This window comes from Mustela nigripes, chromosome 8 (genome assembly GCF_022355385.1).
Source record: "Mustela nigripes isolate SB6536 chromosome 8, MUSNIG.SB6536, whole genome shotgun sequence".
NCBI classification, from domain to species: domain Eukaryota; kingdom Metazoa; phylum Chordata; class Mammalia; order Carnivora; family Mustelidae; genus Mustela; species Mustela nigripes.
Window position 1 is genome coordinate 18,675,051 of NC_081564.1, and position 15,426 is coordinate 18,690,476.

Sequence of the window (15,426 nt, forward strand, 5' to 3'; positions counted from 1 at the left end):
TAATATTGTTTAAAGTAAATTTCCTTGTACTACTGTTCACAATTTCATTTTGATAAATGCGCAAGCCCACATCTCTTATCAAGCTACAGAACATTTTGCCCCCAAAAAGTTCCCTTATGCCCTTCCCAGTCAATTTTATGCCCCCCTTTCTTCCTTTTTTCTAACTGTAGATTAGTTTTGCCTGTTCTAGAGCTTTATACACAGAGAATTACAGAGCATATGCTCTTTTGTGTCTGGTGCCTTTGGACAAGCAAAATGCCTGGCATTTACTTATGTTGCTGTATCTTTCAGGGTTTTATTGCTGACTAGGAACCCATTGTGTGAAAATATCACTATTTATCCCTCAGTTGATGGACTTTGGATTATTTCAAATAAATTATGAATATACCTGCTATGAAGATTCATGTACACATCTTTTTGGAGCCATATGTTACCACTGGGTAAATACCCTAGTAGCGGAGTTGTCGATTTGTGTGTTATAGGTGTGTTTGACTTTATACAAGACATTCAGACTATTTTCCTGAGTGAGTATACGTTCTATAGAATGCTCAAAATCTGTGGTAGTCAGTAGTTCTCCAGAGAAACAGGACCAATAGGTAGGTGTGTGTGTGTGTGTGTGTAGGGAGAGAGATTAATGATAAGGAATTGGTTCCTGTGATTGTAGAGACTGGCAGGTCTGAATCCACAGAGTGGGCTGGCCGGCCCAAGACCCAGGAGAATGGATGTGCAGATAAAGTACGGAGGCCGACCGCTGAGAGAATTTCTTCTTCCTCACAGAGGCCGGTCTTTCTTTCCTAGTCAGGACTTCAGCTCATTGAATGATGCCCACCCACACTGTGGAGAGCGGTCTGTCAATTGTATCCTCAGATACCCTAAGTTAACACAAAAATTGCCATCACAAGTCCATCTTTTGTCACTTGGCATCTATGCATCTCCTTAGACTGTATTTAATTCTCTAATAGAGATAATAAGATCATACCCCCCATCCAACGATGATACGACTACTTGCATATAACCAAAATGTGCTAACTCTTTCTCCAGAGGAGGGTGCGAAATGATAGGGAATGTTCACCTTTCTCCTTGGTATCCTGTATTGTAAATGCTACAACGTAGAGTTAACAACATTTACTATGCTACAAAGTTAGTAAACCTTATGTTACTGGGTAAGGGCATAATGGGGGGGAGGAAGAAAACAAAGTTACTTGTTTAATACACACATACACACGCAATAAAGAGGAAATACTTATGACAGTTACAGTCGTTTCTGTAACTGATCACATATTGTAACTGGTGTTGGTGACTTAGCCTTCATTCCTGAAGGGTCTGGGCCATTAGCAGTCCTGCCTGAATTGTGTTGTTGTAGTTTTCCGTTGACATTAATGACAGGGCATGGTCATATTAAGAGAGGGGATCTCCTGTATTCCACAACATACTCTTCTTTCCCTCCATGATGCAGGAGGCGTCCAGTGTCCCCTGGGCTAGTCAGGATCAGTCACCCCAGCCAGCATACAACTCCCTTCTTTGCCTGTTGACTCAGAGGCATGAGGAGTCTAAGGCATTGTATATGTTCCTCAGTGAATGAGAGTTCTGGTTACTAGCATACAGTATTGTCAGTCTTTTTAAAACTCTGCCATTCAGATAGTTGTGCAGTGGTATCTCAAAGTGATTTAACTTACATGTGCATGGTGACCAATGACATGGAGTCAATTTCATGTGCTTATTGGTCACTCCTATCTCTTCCTTTATGAAGTGTTCAAATTTATACACACTTTTTTTTATGGTGGTTTTCTTTTAAAAATTGATTTGTAAGAGGCTTTATTAAAAAGTATATATAAATTGAATGCAAGGCCTTTTTCAGATTTAAATTTTGTAATATTTTATCTGCAGTCTGTGTCTGGTCTGTTTTCTTAAGTGTCTTTTGATGAACATAGTGCTAAATCTTGATAAAGTCTAATTTATTATTTTTTTTCATGTTCTGCCTAAGAAATCTTCTGCATAAGTATTTTCTGTGAAGATATTCTATACATTTTCTAGAAGTTTTATAATTTTGCCTTTTACCTTTAATTCTATGATCAGTCCCAATTTAATTATTTATAAGAAGAGAGGTAAGGTTTGCCTTTTTTCCCTCCTCATTAGGATATAAGTTTTCCCAATCCACTCATTGAGAAGAGTTTCTTTTCCCAATAAATTGCTCTAGTGCCTTTGTTGAAAATAAGCTGACCATCCAAGTGAAGGTGTTTTTCTGGATCTTTAGTTCTGTTCCACAGATTTAGTCTTATGCCAATACCACGCTGATTACCATGGCTGTGTAATGAATCTTGAAATCAGGTAGTATAAGTCCTTGGACTTCTTTCCTCTTTTTCAAGGTGTTTTGGGTATTTTAGGTTTCTTGCATTTCCATACACATTTAGAATCAAAGCTTGTCAATTTCTTTAAAAAGACTCCAGAGGGGCGCCTGGGTAGCTCAATGGGTTACATCCTCTGCCTTCAGCTCAGGTCATGATCCCAGGGTCCTGGGATCGAGCCCCACATCAGGCTCTCTGCTCAGCAGGGAGCCTGCTTCCCCCTTTCTCTCTCTGCCTGCCTCTCTGCCTACTTGTGATCAAATAAATAAAATCTTAAAAAAAAAAAAGCCAACAGAGTTTATAATGGAATTATATATTGAATTTAAAGATCACTTCTGGGAGAATATACATCTCAGCAATACTGAATCTTCCAATCATTAAACTGAGTAAGTCTTTTTATTTATTTAGGTCTATCTTAATTTCTATCAGTAATATTCTATAGTTTTCAACGTAATAGTCACATATCCCTTATTTATTTATTCCTAAGTATTGCTTGTTCTTTGATGTTATTGCAAATGGACTTGTTTTAAAATTGTGTGATTTGAGTATATCAGAATGTCATTAATTCTTATCTAGTGGCATTGTAGCTTGGGGCCTTGCTAAATTCACTTACATATTCTAGTAACATTTTAGATAGGATTTGCTATGTGGATAAGCAGCTTATTTATGAATAGAATCAGCTTTGTTTAAAAAACTTTTTTAAAAGATGTATTTATTTATTAGAGAGGGACAGGAGGGGCAGAGGGGTAGAGGGAGAGAATCTCGGGCAGATTCCCTGCTGAGTATGGAGCCCAACATATGGCTTGATCTCATGACCAATGAGATCATGACCTCAGCCAAAAATCACAAGTTGGACACTTAACCAACTGAGCCACCCAGGTGCCCCAAATAGAATCAGATTTAATTCTTCCTTTCCATTTTGAGTAGCTTTTATTTCCTTTTCTTGCCTTAATGTACTGGCTAAGACCGCTAATATATTATTGAATAGGAGTAAGATTAAACATTTTAGCCTTTTCTAAGCTGAAATGCTTTGTAATTTGTTCATCTCACAGCCCAGGGAGGTCTTATTGTCATTTTGTATAACATGCATTTCCTTCTTTTTATCATCAATCTCAGTACTTTTGAAATTTCTTTATATCATTTACATAAATTGCACTTACTTTATTTGTGTACTATTTTGTTGTCTGTCCTTTACACCAAATTCGTAAGTGCCATATGGGAAAAAGCCTGTCTTCACCACTATATCCCTAATGTATAGCACAGTGGCTCTTACTGACTCGGGAAATGCCTAGTCAGTCAGTATTGGTAGAAACTTCTAGCAATTACACAAACTATCTTTCCCAGTGTTTGAGTTTCCTTGGCAAAACCTAGGACAAATACTATTTCTTGCAAGACTTTTTTTTTAAAGATTTTAAAAATTTATTTATTTGAGGGAGAGAGAGAGTGAGATAGGGAGAGAGCATGAGCAGGGGGAAGGGTAGAGAGAGAAGCAGATTCCATGCTGAATAGGGAGCCAGATGTGGGGCCCCATCCCAAGACCCTGGGATCATGACCTGAGCTGGAAGCATTTAACCCACTGAGCCACCCAGTCACCCAAGACTTTTTTTCATAATTTTTCTTTCTCCTTTGAAAATTTTTAAGGAAGTAACAGTTCAGAATTTCTCATAGAAATTCATATTGATACTTTAAAACATTCTTAATTGATATTTAATAAAATGCAGTATAAAAGTTATATTTGCATATTATTAAAAAATTCTCCTTGGTATTTTACAGTACAGTTCTTTCTCCTAATTTTTGCAAAGTATTGTGGTGACAAATTGAGATAGTTTACTTTTTCTGGATGTCATATATACTCAAAAGTTAATCAGTATGCAGGCACTTTGCAGTGGCCCAAATATAGAAACAAGGGTAAACACATTCCACAGTTATCTAGTAAAAGCAGGTGTTGGATTGCTATTCTTTATTCTTTAAAATCTGGAGAAAAACCATTGATGAAGTGAACCTGTTATTCAAATTATTTCCTTATTTTTGCCTTTTAGCTTTTGTTCTAATCTGAGAGATGCTTCATTTGGGGGTTTTTGTGTGTAATTTAAGTCTATCGAAGGGAAATTGCTCTCAGCCTGAAACACAGTGATCTAGAGTTTATCCAAAAGGCAAAACACCTTTCTTCTTGCTGTTCCATTTTAGTAGCTGCTGAGACAGAAAGTAAGGCTTCAGTTTGTGTGCAGACATGAGGGAAGTAATGGGGCTTTTTTCCTGCAGTATGTTAGTCATTCTTCTGCTCACCCCACACATTGACAATGGAAATTGCACCAAAGAAGCAGGTAGAAACATTTGCAGTTAGATGTGCATTCATTCAATGCTCTCTCCCTCATCCTCCGTCTTCCCCCTCCTCCCCTCCCACCTTCCTCGCTCTTCCCTTTTCCTTACTTGTCCCTCCTCTCCCATGTCCCCTTCCTTCCTCCTTCCCTTGTTTCTCCTTCTGCAGTCCCTCTGTATCATGTTCTCGGTCCTGCATATGTAGTAGAGAATAAGACCTTTGTGGCCTTCCCATATGCAGTTTACATTGTTGTGGGGGAGGTCACTATAATAATGAAACAAGCAAACATATATGTGTGATAATTTTTGCTAGTCACAAGTGCTATAAAAGCGTGTCCATGTGTGTCTCAGAGAGAGAAAGAACATGAATGAGAATGCTGGAAGGCCTAAGGGTGGGGGGGGGGGCGTTTGAGCTGAGCTCTGCAGGTCCACAAGGTTAGGGAGCATGTTTTATGAAGTGGGGAAAGCAAGTTGATAACCTTGAGAGCAGATCAGGTTTGGTATTAGAGAGGAACTGGAATGCAAACATGTGGCCTCAGCGCAGGGAGCTTGGGAGAGAACAGTCTGAGAGGCTGGAGGAGAACCTAAGGCCTTGATTCCAGAGAGCACGGTGGGCGTGTTGAGCCATTCCCCCTTGAATCCAAGTTAGCCGAAAGGCAGCTGTCCATATGTGGCATATTAGTTCATTTGTCATTTAGATGTCACAAGAACATCTCTTGTATGGTCAAAATAACCTCAGTTCAAATTCTCATTTTAGTTATCTCTCCTCAAAATAGAAAAAGAAATACATCAACCAAAAAGTGACACAACCGAAAAAAGATGAGCAAATCCACAGTTACTGATGGGGATTTCAACAGTCCTCTGTTGGTAATGGATAGAATAAGGAGACAATCATTAAGTAAGGATTTGGATGAGGGACTTGAACAGTCAGACCAACCAACTCAGCTTCGTTGCCTTTGTATTTTGTTTAATGAACATTGTACCATATATACTTTTTCCCCCAAGTGCCCATGAAGCATTTACCTAGATGGACCAAATTTGGGGCCACAGCCATTTCGATAAATTTTGGAAGCATTGAAATCATGCTGAATATGTTCTCTGACCACAGCAGATATAACCAGAAATCAATATCAGAAAAATACCTGAAAACCCCAAAATATCAGAACTCAAACTGCATTATTTCTGAGTGACTCATGAGTCAAAGAAGAAGTGACAAGGGAAATTTGAAATTACATACTTTGACATGCATGAGAATGAAAAGGTAACCATGTCTCTTATTTAAAATGAAAATACAGATGTGCAAATAGGTAGAAATTTGCATCAACTCTATTTGTCTGCTTCCTGAATTTTCTTCTTGCTTCATACGTCAGTCTGTCCTCAGTTCCTGGAGCTGAAATGAGCGTGCCTGTGTCCCTGCCATCAGTCCACACCTGACCCTGGTTATTCTGGCCTTGCCGATATAACTAAGGAGTCCTAATGCTTTCTTAGAGCTCCTCTCAGTGAACATTTACTATTTTCAAAGGTCATCCTCCTGGAACTATGGAGGGGAATTAATGGAGTAGTAGTGGACAGGTTCAAGTTACATGTTTTCTTTCGCTAATTTCAGTTAAAACCTGTCAAAGCTCCTTCTTTTAGCTCTCTGTCCTACATAGAGAATTCCAGTCTATCTTCTCCTTACTTCTTAGACTTGTTGCTGAGTCTTTCCTCCAGTTCCCTCCTTTGACTTCTGTTTCTTCCAGTGGTCCTTTCATTCTTTTGACTTTTTTTTTTTTTTTTTTTTTTTTTAAGATTCATCTATTTATTTGAGATAGAGAGAGCACAAGCAGGGAGGGTAGTGGGAGAGGAAGAGAGGATCTGAAATAGACTACGTGCTTGTGCTGAGGTTGATCTCATGACTTTGAGATCACGACCTGAGCTAAAACCAAGAGTTGACTACTGTTTTGACTTTTTTTTTTTTTTTTTTTTTTTATTTTTTTTTTGTTTTTTTTTTTTTTTTTTTTTTTTTTTTTTTTTGGCTTTTAAATTTGTTTTTGACCTTCTATAATCTCTACCCTCAGTTTGGTATCATCTTGTCACAGTGAACTTCATGTATTCATTTAGGTTTGACTGTGCTGGGCATTAAGCTAGGCAGTTGGTTTGCAAATGCAGGAGGGACTTATAAATCAGGTAACTAGTTGGAGTGTGCTAAGTCTTTGACAGAGCCATGTTGGAAGGGTTATGTAAACATGCATTTGTTCTGCAAACATCTCTCGGACTCCTCCGTGTACCAGGCACTGTGCAGTGGAGTCTGTGTTCCGGGTGTAAGGTGCTGGAGTGTGAAAGGGGAGAAGAGAGTAATCTGGGAGTAGGTAGTCTGCTCTGGTACAAGGTGTTTGGTATTTCGAGGTAGTAAGTAGTAAGAGGAAAGCCTGGGAAGGTCATGAAAGTCATTCTGTCTTTTTTTATGGGGGGAGAGATTTTGTCCTGTTTCTGTGTGCATAGTATTTACTAGCTTTATGATTACTCTTACCAACACTTCCCCACTACCTGTACCTCTTATTTCTTTGGTTATTCTTCCGTTTGCTGTAGTGACCTGTGGCTCTAAGCAGTGGTGACCATTGGCACTGCTTATCATGCAGTTTTTAAAAGGGGGGGGCGGGCATTGCCAGCAGGGAAGGAACCCAAAGCAAGAAACCAGGTATAGGGTACTCTTACTTTATGTGGAATATTTTCTTCTAGGGTATAATTACCCCTTTGAAATCTTTATTATTACTGTTAATTTTTGAGAGGGAGGAGGAGTGGGGAGGGGCAGAGGGAGAGGGAGAGAGAGAATCTTAAGTGGACTCTATGCTTAAGGTGAGGCTCGAGCTCACAACCCTGAGGTCATGACCTGAGTCAAAATCAAGTTAGCCACTTAACTAACTGAGCCACCCAGGTGCCCCCAAATCTTTATTATTATTTTTGAAGGTAGGAGAGGAAGAGGTTCAAATATAAACATACTACTTTGAAAACACCCTGTGGGGTAAAATTTCAATTTATTGCCCACCCTGAAATTTCTTATTCTTTTCCTTTAGGTTTCTTGCTATTTAAAGATTTCTGTTTGAATGAAATTAATGAAGCTGTGCCTCAGGTGAAGTTTTATGAAGAGGTAAGAAGTTACTGTTTTACTGATGCTTTTATTATAAAAGCATATGTAGACTGTACTTTGGAAAATACCAAGACTACTGTGTATCTTACAAATATGTAGAAATTCATTGACCCTAATTAGTAGCACAAGGTATAATCTATAGTGGACTAGAGACTGACAATGTCTGTAAAAATCATATTTTCAAGGGCTCTGGAAGCACTGAGGAATAGTTGGGTTAAATCTCCGGAGGAGGGATTATCATTTGGAGAGGCACTGAGGATTAGCAGCCATTTGATTTTCTGCAGAAGCTTGCTGATTCTGGAGACATAAGTTGAGGCAGAGGGCCTCCACTGAGTGAAAGAGAAACCACAAACGTTTTCTGGTCACACACGGCCAGAGTGACAAATTGGAGATGTGGTGGGAAAGGGGAGTCTCAGGCATACAGCTGGTTTCCCCAGTAAGACATTTGGAATGGAGCTAAAGACATAGGCAAGGAACTTTTGGAAGCCTCACAGCCTCACGCTGCTATCTTGAAAACTGGACCTGTGGTGGAAGGAATCTGAAAACAGAACAGGCAAGAGATGAAAACCCTAGGGAGTGGTCGATTGACAATAAAAATATGTAGCTACTTATCACCTGGGGCAGCTACTGAGTTCCAGGTGTGGTGAGCAGATAAGAGTCCAGGTTTGGCCCCAGATAGAAGGCTGCTTTTGGGAGACAGAAAAGCCAGAAGAGGTTTCTGGGTCTAGAGTAAGAAACAAATGAAACTGGAGGAGCCCCAAATGTGTGATTAGTCTCCCTCTCAAGAATTATGTCAAGGAGGCCAATGAGCTATTCTGAAAACTTCCTGCAAGCAGAACTGAGTCTAGTGCAGAAAAAGGCTTCTCAGTGCACTCCATGGAGAGCCACGCCTTAGGAACAAGGGCAAACCAGAGGCAGACTGAGTCTTACAAAAATGGAGACCCAGCCCAGTCCCATCCCATATTGGGTGATGAGCTCTCTCTCCACCCGTGTAGCAGAGTACAAGAGAGGCCTCTGTCCTTTTTTTGCAAGTGGAAGTTATATAGAGAGGTCCTATAATGTTTAGCATACAGAAAAAAAATAGTGGACATCATAAGATAATAGAAGTAGACTCACAGGTAGCTCAGATATTGAAGTTCGCCGACAAGTACTTAAAAATAACTGTAAATAATTAAAAAAACCCCAAGCCATAAATAATATGTTTAAGACAATAGAGGAAAAGATAGTCAAAACAGATGGAGGAATAGTGAATTTCAGTCCAATTTATTATGAAGAACCCAATGGATAATCTGGGACATCAAGTATAATATTTAAAACTGGAACCTAAGGACTAGAATCAATAGCAGATTGGTTACAACATAAGACAGGATTAATAAGTAGGTCAGTAGATAATTTCACACTGAAACGTGGAGAAGAAAGCCTATAAGAAAGAAATAGATGAGGATATTGAGGACATGTGGAATGTGGCTAAAAGGTCTAACATATGTAGAATTGGAATATATAGAAGAAGAGAGTGAATGGGGCAGAAACAACATTTGAAGAGATAATAGTAAGAATTTTACAAAGTGATGAGAACTGCTTATAGACTCAAGGAACTTAGAAAACCCCAAGTAGAATAGCTATGAAGGAAAACTGTCTTTGACTTCAATATAACAGCATAGAAACCAACAAAGAGAAAGTCTTCAAAGCAATGAGAGAGAGTGGAAAAAGACACATTACTTTTAAAGGAGCAACAAATAATATGACTGACTATGACGTCTTAGAAGAAATGGTTAAAACAAACAACAGCAGCAGCGAGACAAACCAGACAGTAAAGTGGCCATCTAAATCATGGCACCAAGCAAACAACACCCCAAACCCTGCCAATCTAGAATTCCATTCCCAGCAAAAATTTCCTTCAAAATGAAGGTGAAATAAAGATGTTTTCAGAGAAAAACTGAGGGAATTTTGACAGTCGTGGACCTGCATTACAACAAATACTAAGAAGAGATACTTTAGGCAGAAGGAAAATAATCCCAGATGGAAATGCAGGAAGGAATAAGGTCATCATGAAGGGTAATATGTACATAAAATAAAAATAAATGACTATGCAAAACAATAATGTTTTTAGATTTTAAAATGTATATAAAACCAAAATGTATGATAGTAGGTAAGAAGGGGTTAAAGAAGTTAAAGTGTTTTAAAGATCCTAGGATTATTGGGGAATTGGATAGTAAAAGTAATAATTTGCATTGATTTGTAATCAGTTAAGGATGCATATTGTAATCTCTAAAGGCAGCTCTTAATAGGGTTAAATGTGTATATCTAACAAGTTAAAAGAGGGAAAATGGAATAAAATAATATTGGATTAATTAAAAAAGGAATAAAAGGACATAAAATAGATGAGTCAAATTGAAAATAATAAGATGGTAACTATAAATCCTTCTACATAAGTAATGACATTTAATGTAAATGGACTGCATACTCCCTGGTAAAAGTCTGAATTTGTCTGCCTGAATAAATCACCAAGACACCATTATATACTGCTTACAAGTGACATACTTCAAACAGAAGGATGGTGGAAGATATACAGAGATAAACAGCAACCAAAGCAAAGCTGGTACAGCAACACCAGTATCAGACCAAGTATATGGTAAATGCTACTTGGAGGTCGAGATAATTTCATAATGATAATGGGGTCAGGATCACAATCTTAAACTTGTATGTTACAAATAATGTAACTTCAAAATATATAAAGCCAAAATTGACAGATCTAAAATGAGACAGCTCTGCATTCTTGGTGGGAAACATTAGCACACACTCTTTAAGAGTTTATAGAACAGACAGACAAAAAATTAGTAAGGATTAGGGCACCTGGGTGGCTCAGTGGGTTAAAGCCTCTGCCTTCAGCTCAGGTCATATCTCAGGATCTTGGGATTGAGCCCCACATCGGGCTCTCTGCTCAGCGGGGAGCCTGCTTCCCCCTTTCCCTCTGCCTGCCTCTCTGCCTACTTGTGATCTCTCTCTCTGTGTCAAATAAATAAATAAAATCTTTTAAAAAAATTAGTAAGGATACAGAAAATCTTAGTCAAGCGATGAATAAACTTGACCTAATTGACATATATAGAATGCTGCACCCAGGAAAAATAGAATTTGCCTTCATTAAAGTACACATGGAAGATACATCAAAAGAAAATATTTAACAGGTCCTAAAGAAAGTTCCTGCGATTTCAAGATCAAAATCGTTTGGAGTGTTTTCTGACCACAATAGGATTAAACTCAAATTTAATAACAGAGTTTACTAAGAAACAATTGTTGGGAAATGAATACACTTGTAAGTAACTTATGGGTCAAAGAAGAAATTAGAACTGAAATTAGGAAATATTTTAGGTTAAAATATATTTAAGAAGTGACATATGCTATTATGAGCATGATGTAGCCTTACCCTAAAGCATTTTAAGAATTATTTATTTATTTATTTATTTATTAGAGAGAGAGAGAAACAGAGAGAGACAGAGAGCATGAGGAGAGCAAGCACAAGCAGTGAGGAAAGGCAGAGGGAGATGGAGAAGCAGGCTTTCTGACCAAGCTGCAAGCCCAGCGGGGGACTGGATCTCAGGACCCCTGAGCTGAAGGGACATGCTTAACCCACTGAGCCCCCCAGGCATCCTCTAAAGCATTTTAAATGGTCCAAAGAAAGCCAAGCATAATTAGGACTGATACTAGTAGTCTTTGCACAAATTTGAAAATTGGAGGGATATTCTCTCTGGATTATTAATGTCCTTGTAAACTTGACATTTCCCATTAATGTCCTTGTAAACTTGACATTTCCCATACTTTTAAAACTATATTAATGTATTTCCAGGGAGAATGGACAAGATATGATGTACATCTAGCATCATGTATACAAAATAAGCCAAATCCAAAAGGCTCTTACTCACTCTGAAGTGACTTTTATTATTTTGATCCGAATTGTAATCTGGATGAGTATCACAGCTTGATCTGTCAAAAGAAGTTTCTTTCTCTGTTCGTAAAAGTCTCACCTCTCCCAATTTCAGCAAGTACTAAGTTTCCTTGTCAAATACAGAGAGATCTTTAATAGATATTTTTACAAGGTTGAAACAGATGGGCAATCTACTTGCGTGACTCCTTAAGGACTTCTTGCCAATATGGCGGTGAATACTACTGATGTATTTCCATTTGAACTTTAAACATTAGAGATTCTCTTGGTTGGCTTGCTCCCAGCTCTTCACACCTGTCTTCTGGTTTGGCACACGATGGATCTGGCTTATCAGATTATCTTCTTGGAGGGCAACATCCAAAGCTCCTTAGCAGCTTGCTCTATATTCTTTTTTTTTGAAGATCCATCTAGTGCTCGCTTCAGCAGCACATATACTAAAGACCATCCAGTCTTGGGGCTTCAAATGCAGTTTTCTAAATTAGTACCACCTTTAAGCCTTGAGGTTTTTAATAATTCTTCTCTGTGTCCTTGGTTTTATCAGTTTGAATATTTCTGATGGTTGTTGTATGATCCCAATCCCTAGAAAACTTTTTGTCTGTTATCTTGAAACTCATATTTTATATGTTGTATTTCCACTTTCCTGGGTCCCCAGACTTTTAGTGGTTACCCATTTCCAGTGTATTAAAGGTCTCATAGCTTATTCTGACATTCACACATCTCTAAATTAGTCATCACCTACCTTCCTCTGTATCTTTCTCTACCTTCTTACAGACACTCCCACTAACCGCTGAGCTGTTTCTTTTCATATGTCCTTCCTCCAGCCTAGAATGCTGCTTTGCCTTCTCAGCCTGTGGAAACCCTAGTTTCGTTTAAGGTCTAGCTCACTTTGTATATTTGCTAACGAGTCTCTCTGGACAACTAGCCCAGTCTTCCATGATGGTTTGCAGCCCATTTGTTGTCTGTAACGCTGTGTAATACTTACTCTATGCCTTCTGCTTCTGTGGCATAATTGGTCTTCATCTTCATCTGTATTTGACTCATAGATAGAAGGCCTAGCTAGCCTCTGGTGCGGCTGTGCCTGTCACTTGCTGTGGGACCTGGGGCCAGTGGTTGAGTCATCTCTGAAGCATCTACACTTCAGACCTGGACCTTACAAATGTGAACAGTACACCGTCCTTGTACCTGAGGAGCACACACGGGGGCACTTGCTGATTGAGCTTCTATTGCCTCGTCTGTGGAAATAAGGTTAGGAATCATCTCTGGATGCTTCACAGGCTAAGTATGAGGCTCAGATAGGATGCTGGATGGGACAGTCCCTTTCTAAACCGTATCTATAGCATGCTGTTCAGGTGTATGGGAGGCTGCAGCTTAGTGGTTAAAAGTGCCAGCTCTAAATCCAGTCCGCCTGGGCTTGGACTTGGACTCCACTTGTTACTAACTATGTAAACTTGGGCAAACAAAATTTCTAGCTTATCTATGTGGGTGTCCACAGCTAAGAATGAGGAGGATCACAGTGCCTGTCTCTTAAGGTTGTGTCCATGAAATCAGCTCACCAGAATAGTGACTGACACATAATTATGATTTAGCATGTTGGTTCTACTACTTTGTTCCATCTAGATTTAGAGGCAGCTTATAAAAATATGTATATATGCCTAAATTTAGAAAAATCTAAAATCTAAATCTAAAATCTAAAAAAATCTAAAAAATTTAGAAATAAATCATGGAAAACAGAGAATAACTATAAGATCAGAGGCAAAGTTATTCCATAGGATTTTCTTCTTTCATTCAACCAATATTTATCAAACACCAGTGCCAGACATTGCTTGGATGAACAAGACAACGCCCTTGCTCTCCTTGAGCTTCTATTCTGGTTGAGAGAAACAGATGACAAAAAGTAATAAATAAGAGGAAATGTATCAGAAAGTAATAACTGCTGTGCAGGGTCTGAAAGTAGATTCATAACTCAGTGTGATGTGTTGTGACTTGGAGGCGACTGCAGAGTGATGGGTCAAAGACTAATTCTCTGAAGAACAGGCATGGAAACAGATTTGACTGACAAGGAGGCTAGTCTTTTGAAGATGAGAGCAGGGTAGGAGAGAGAGCATTTTCAGCTAAATGTGGCTAAGACAGCCCCAGATGTGGTGGGAAAGAACTTGGCATGTTTGAGGAACTGAAAGAAGGCCAGAATGGTATGTTCATAGTGGATGAGAGGATTGGGGTAGTATGAGATAAGATCAGGTCGACAAGGGAGACAGGGTTGGGGACCAGAGTAACAAATTCAGGTTTTATTCTAAAGCCCATGGAAAATTGAAGATGGGAGTGTTAAGTGAATAGTCTGTAAATATCAACTAGATTAAGGGAATTGATGTGATAGATCTTCCATGTCTTTACTGGTTTTAGATCTCTTTGTTCTATTAGTTGCTGAGAGAGGGATGATAATGTAGAATTGTCTATTTTTTTCTTGTCATTTAAAAAATGTATTTTAAAGCTATGTTATTAGGTGCATATGCATTTATGATTACACCTTTTCATGTGAAATGTCCATCTTCATTGCTTGTGATAGTCTTTGTCTTGAAAATGACTTCACTGGATATTATTACAGCCATTCAGTCTCATTTGCTTATTGTTTTCATGATATATCTTTTCCTATCTACTTTTAACTAGTGTTTTTATATATAAAGTCTGTTTCTTAGAGACAAACATAAAAGTATCTTGCTTACCACCCCTCCCCCATTTTTGACAATCTCTGTATTATAGTGGAGTGATTTTAGATACTGTGTTTATCCTTTGTGGGGTTTGCTGACTTTTGTGAAATCTGTAGATTTGTATCTTTCACCAAATCTGGTAAAATTTGGGCCATTACCCTTAAAGCATTTTTTCTACCTCAATCTCTCTTTCCCTTCTTTCTGGGACTCCAGTTAGATGTATGTTTGATTTTTGGATATTATACCAAATATCACTGATGTCCTATTCAATTTGTCCCCCAAATAATTTTTCTGTTCTTCAGATTGGGATAATTTCTATGGGTCTGTCTTCAAATTCTTTGACTCTTTCGGCATCTCTACTCCACTATTATGTCCATCCATTGAATTTTTTACTTTGGATGTGTTTTTTAGTTCTAAAATTTATTGGTTTTTCTCATAATATGTTTCTGTTGCCAATTTCTATATTTTTATTCATTACATGCATATTTTATGTCGTGTCTTTAAGTATAGTTTTTAAAAAATATTTTTTTCAGTGATCCATACTTCATTGTTTAGTTCTAATAGCTGCATTAAATCCTTGTCTGATAATTCGAACATCAGAGTCATCTTGGAATGGTCTTTGTTTATGATCTGTTCTCTTGCATGGGGATCATATTTTCCTGTTTCTTGATATGTAGAATGATCTTCAATTGTATCCTGTACAGTAGGATTGATACATTGTAGATATTCTAAACTCCATACACTTCTTCAGAGGGTATTGATTTTTTGTTTTAGCAATTAACTTGGCTTATTCAAATTTCAAAGCTCTGTCTTTTTATACAGTGGGTCGCAGCTAAAGCTCATTCAGTTGTTTTAACCTTTGCTGGACTGCTTTGGGTCTGCTGTGCTCACATGTCATCATGAGGTCCAGCAGGGATACTGAAAGAGTTTCTACACAGAATTTTGGAGCTCTGCCTGTCTGGCTATTTATTTTCAGGAATATCCTCTCTG

At 38.3% G+C, this 15,426-nt stretch overlaps 1 protein-coding gene across 4 annotated transcripts in view; it reads left to right on the forward strand.

Moving 5' to 3' along the window:
* GRK3 (G protein-coupled receptor kinase 3) overlaps window positions 1-15,426 on the forward strand; it is a 118,879-nt gene that overhangs the window by 50,917 nt on the left and 52,536 nt on the right. For 3 of the 4 annotated variants that reach the window (XM_059408695.1, XM_059408693.1, XM_059408694.1), the window contains one exon: window positions 7,718-7,791. In XM_059408695.1, the coding sequence (XP_059264678.1) occupies window positions 7,718-7,791 (74 nt within the window). Of the gene's footprint in view, window positions 1-7,717; window positions 7,792-12,802; window positions 12,977-15,426 lie in introns of those variants that run through there. The other variant, XM_059408696.1, reaches the window with a different exon arrangement.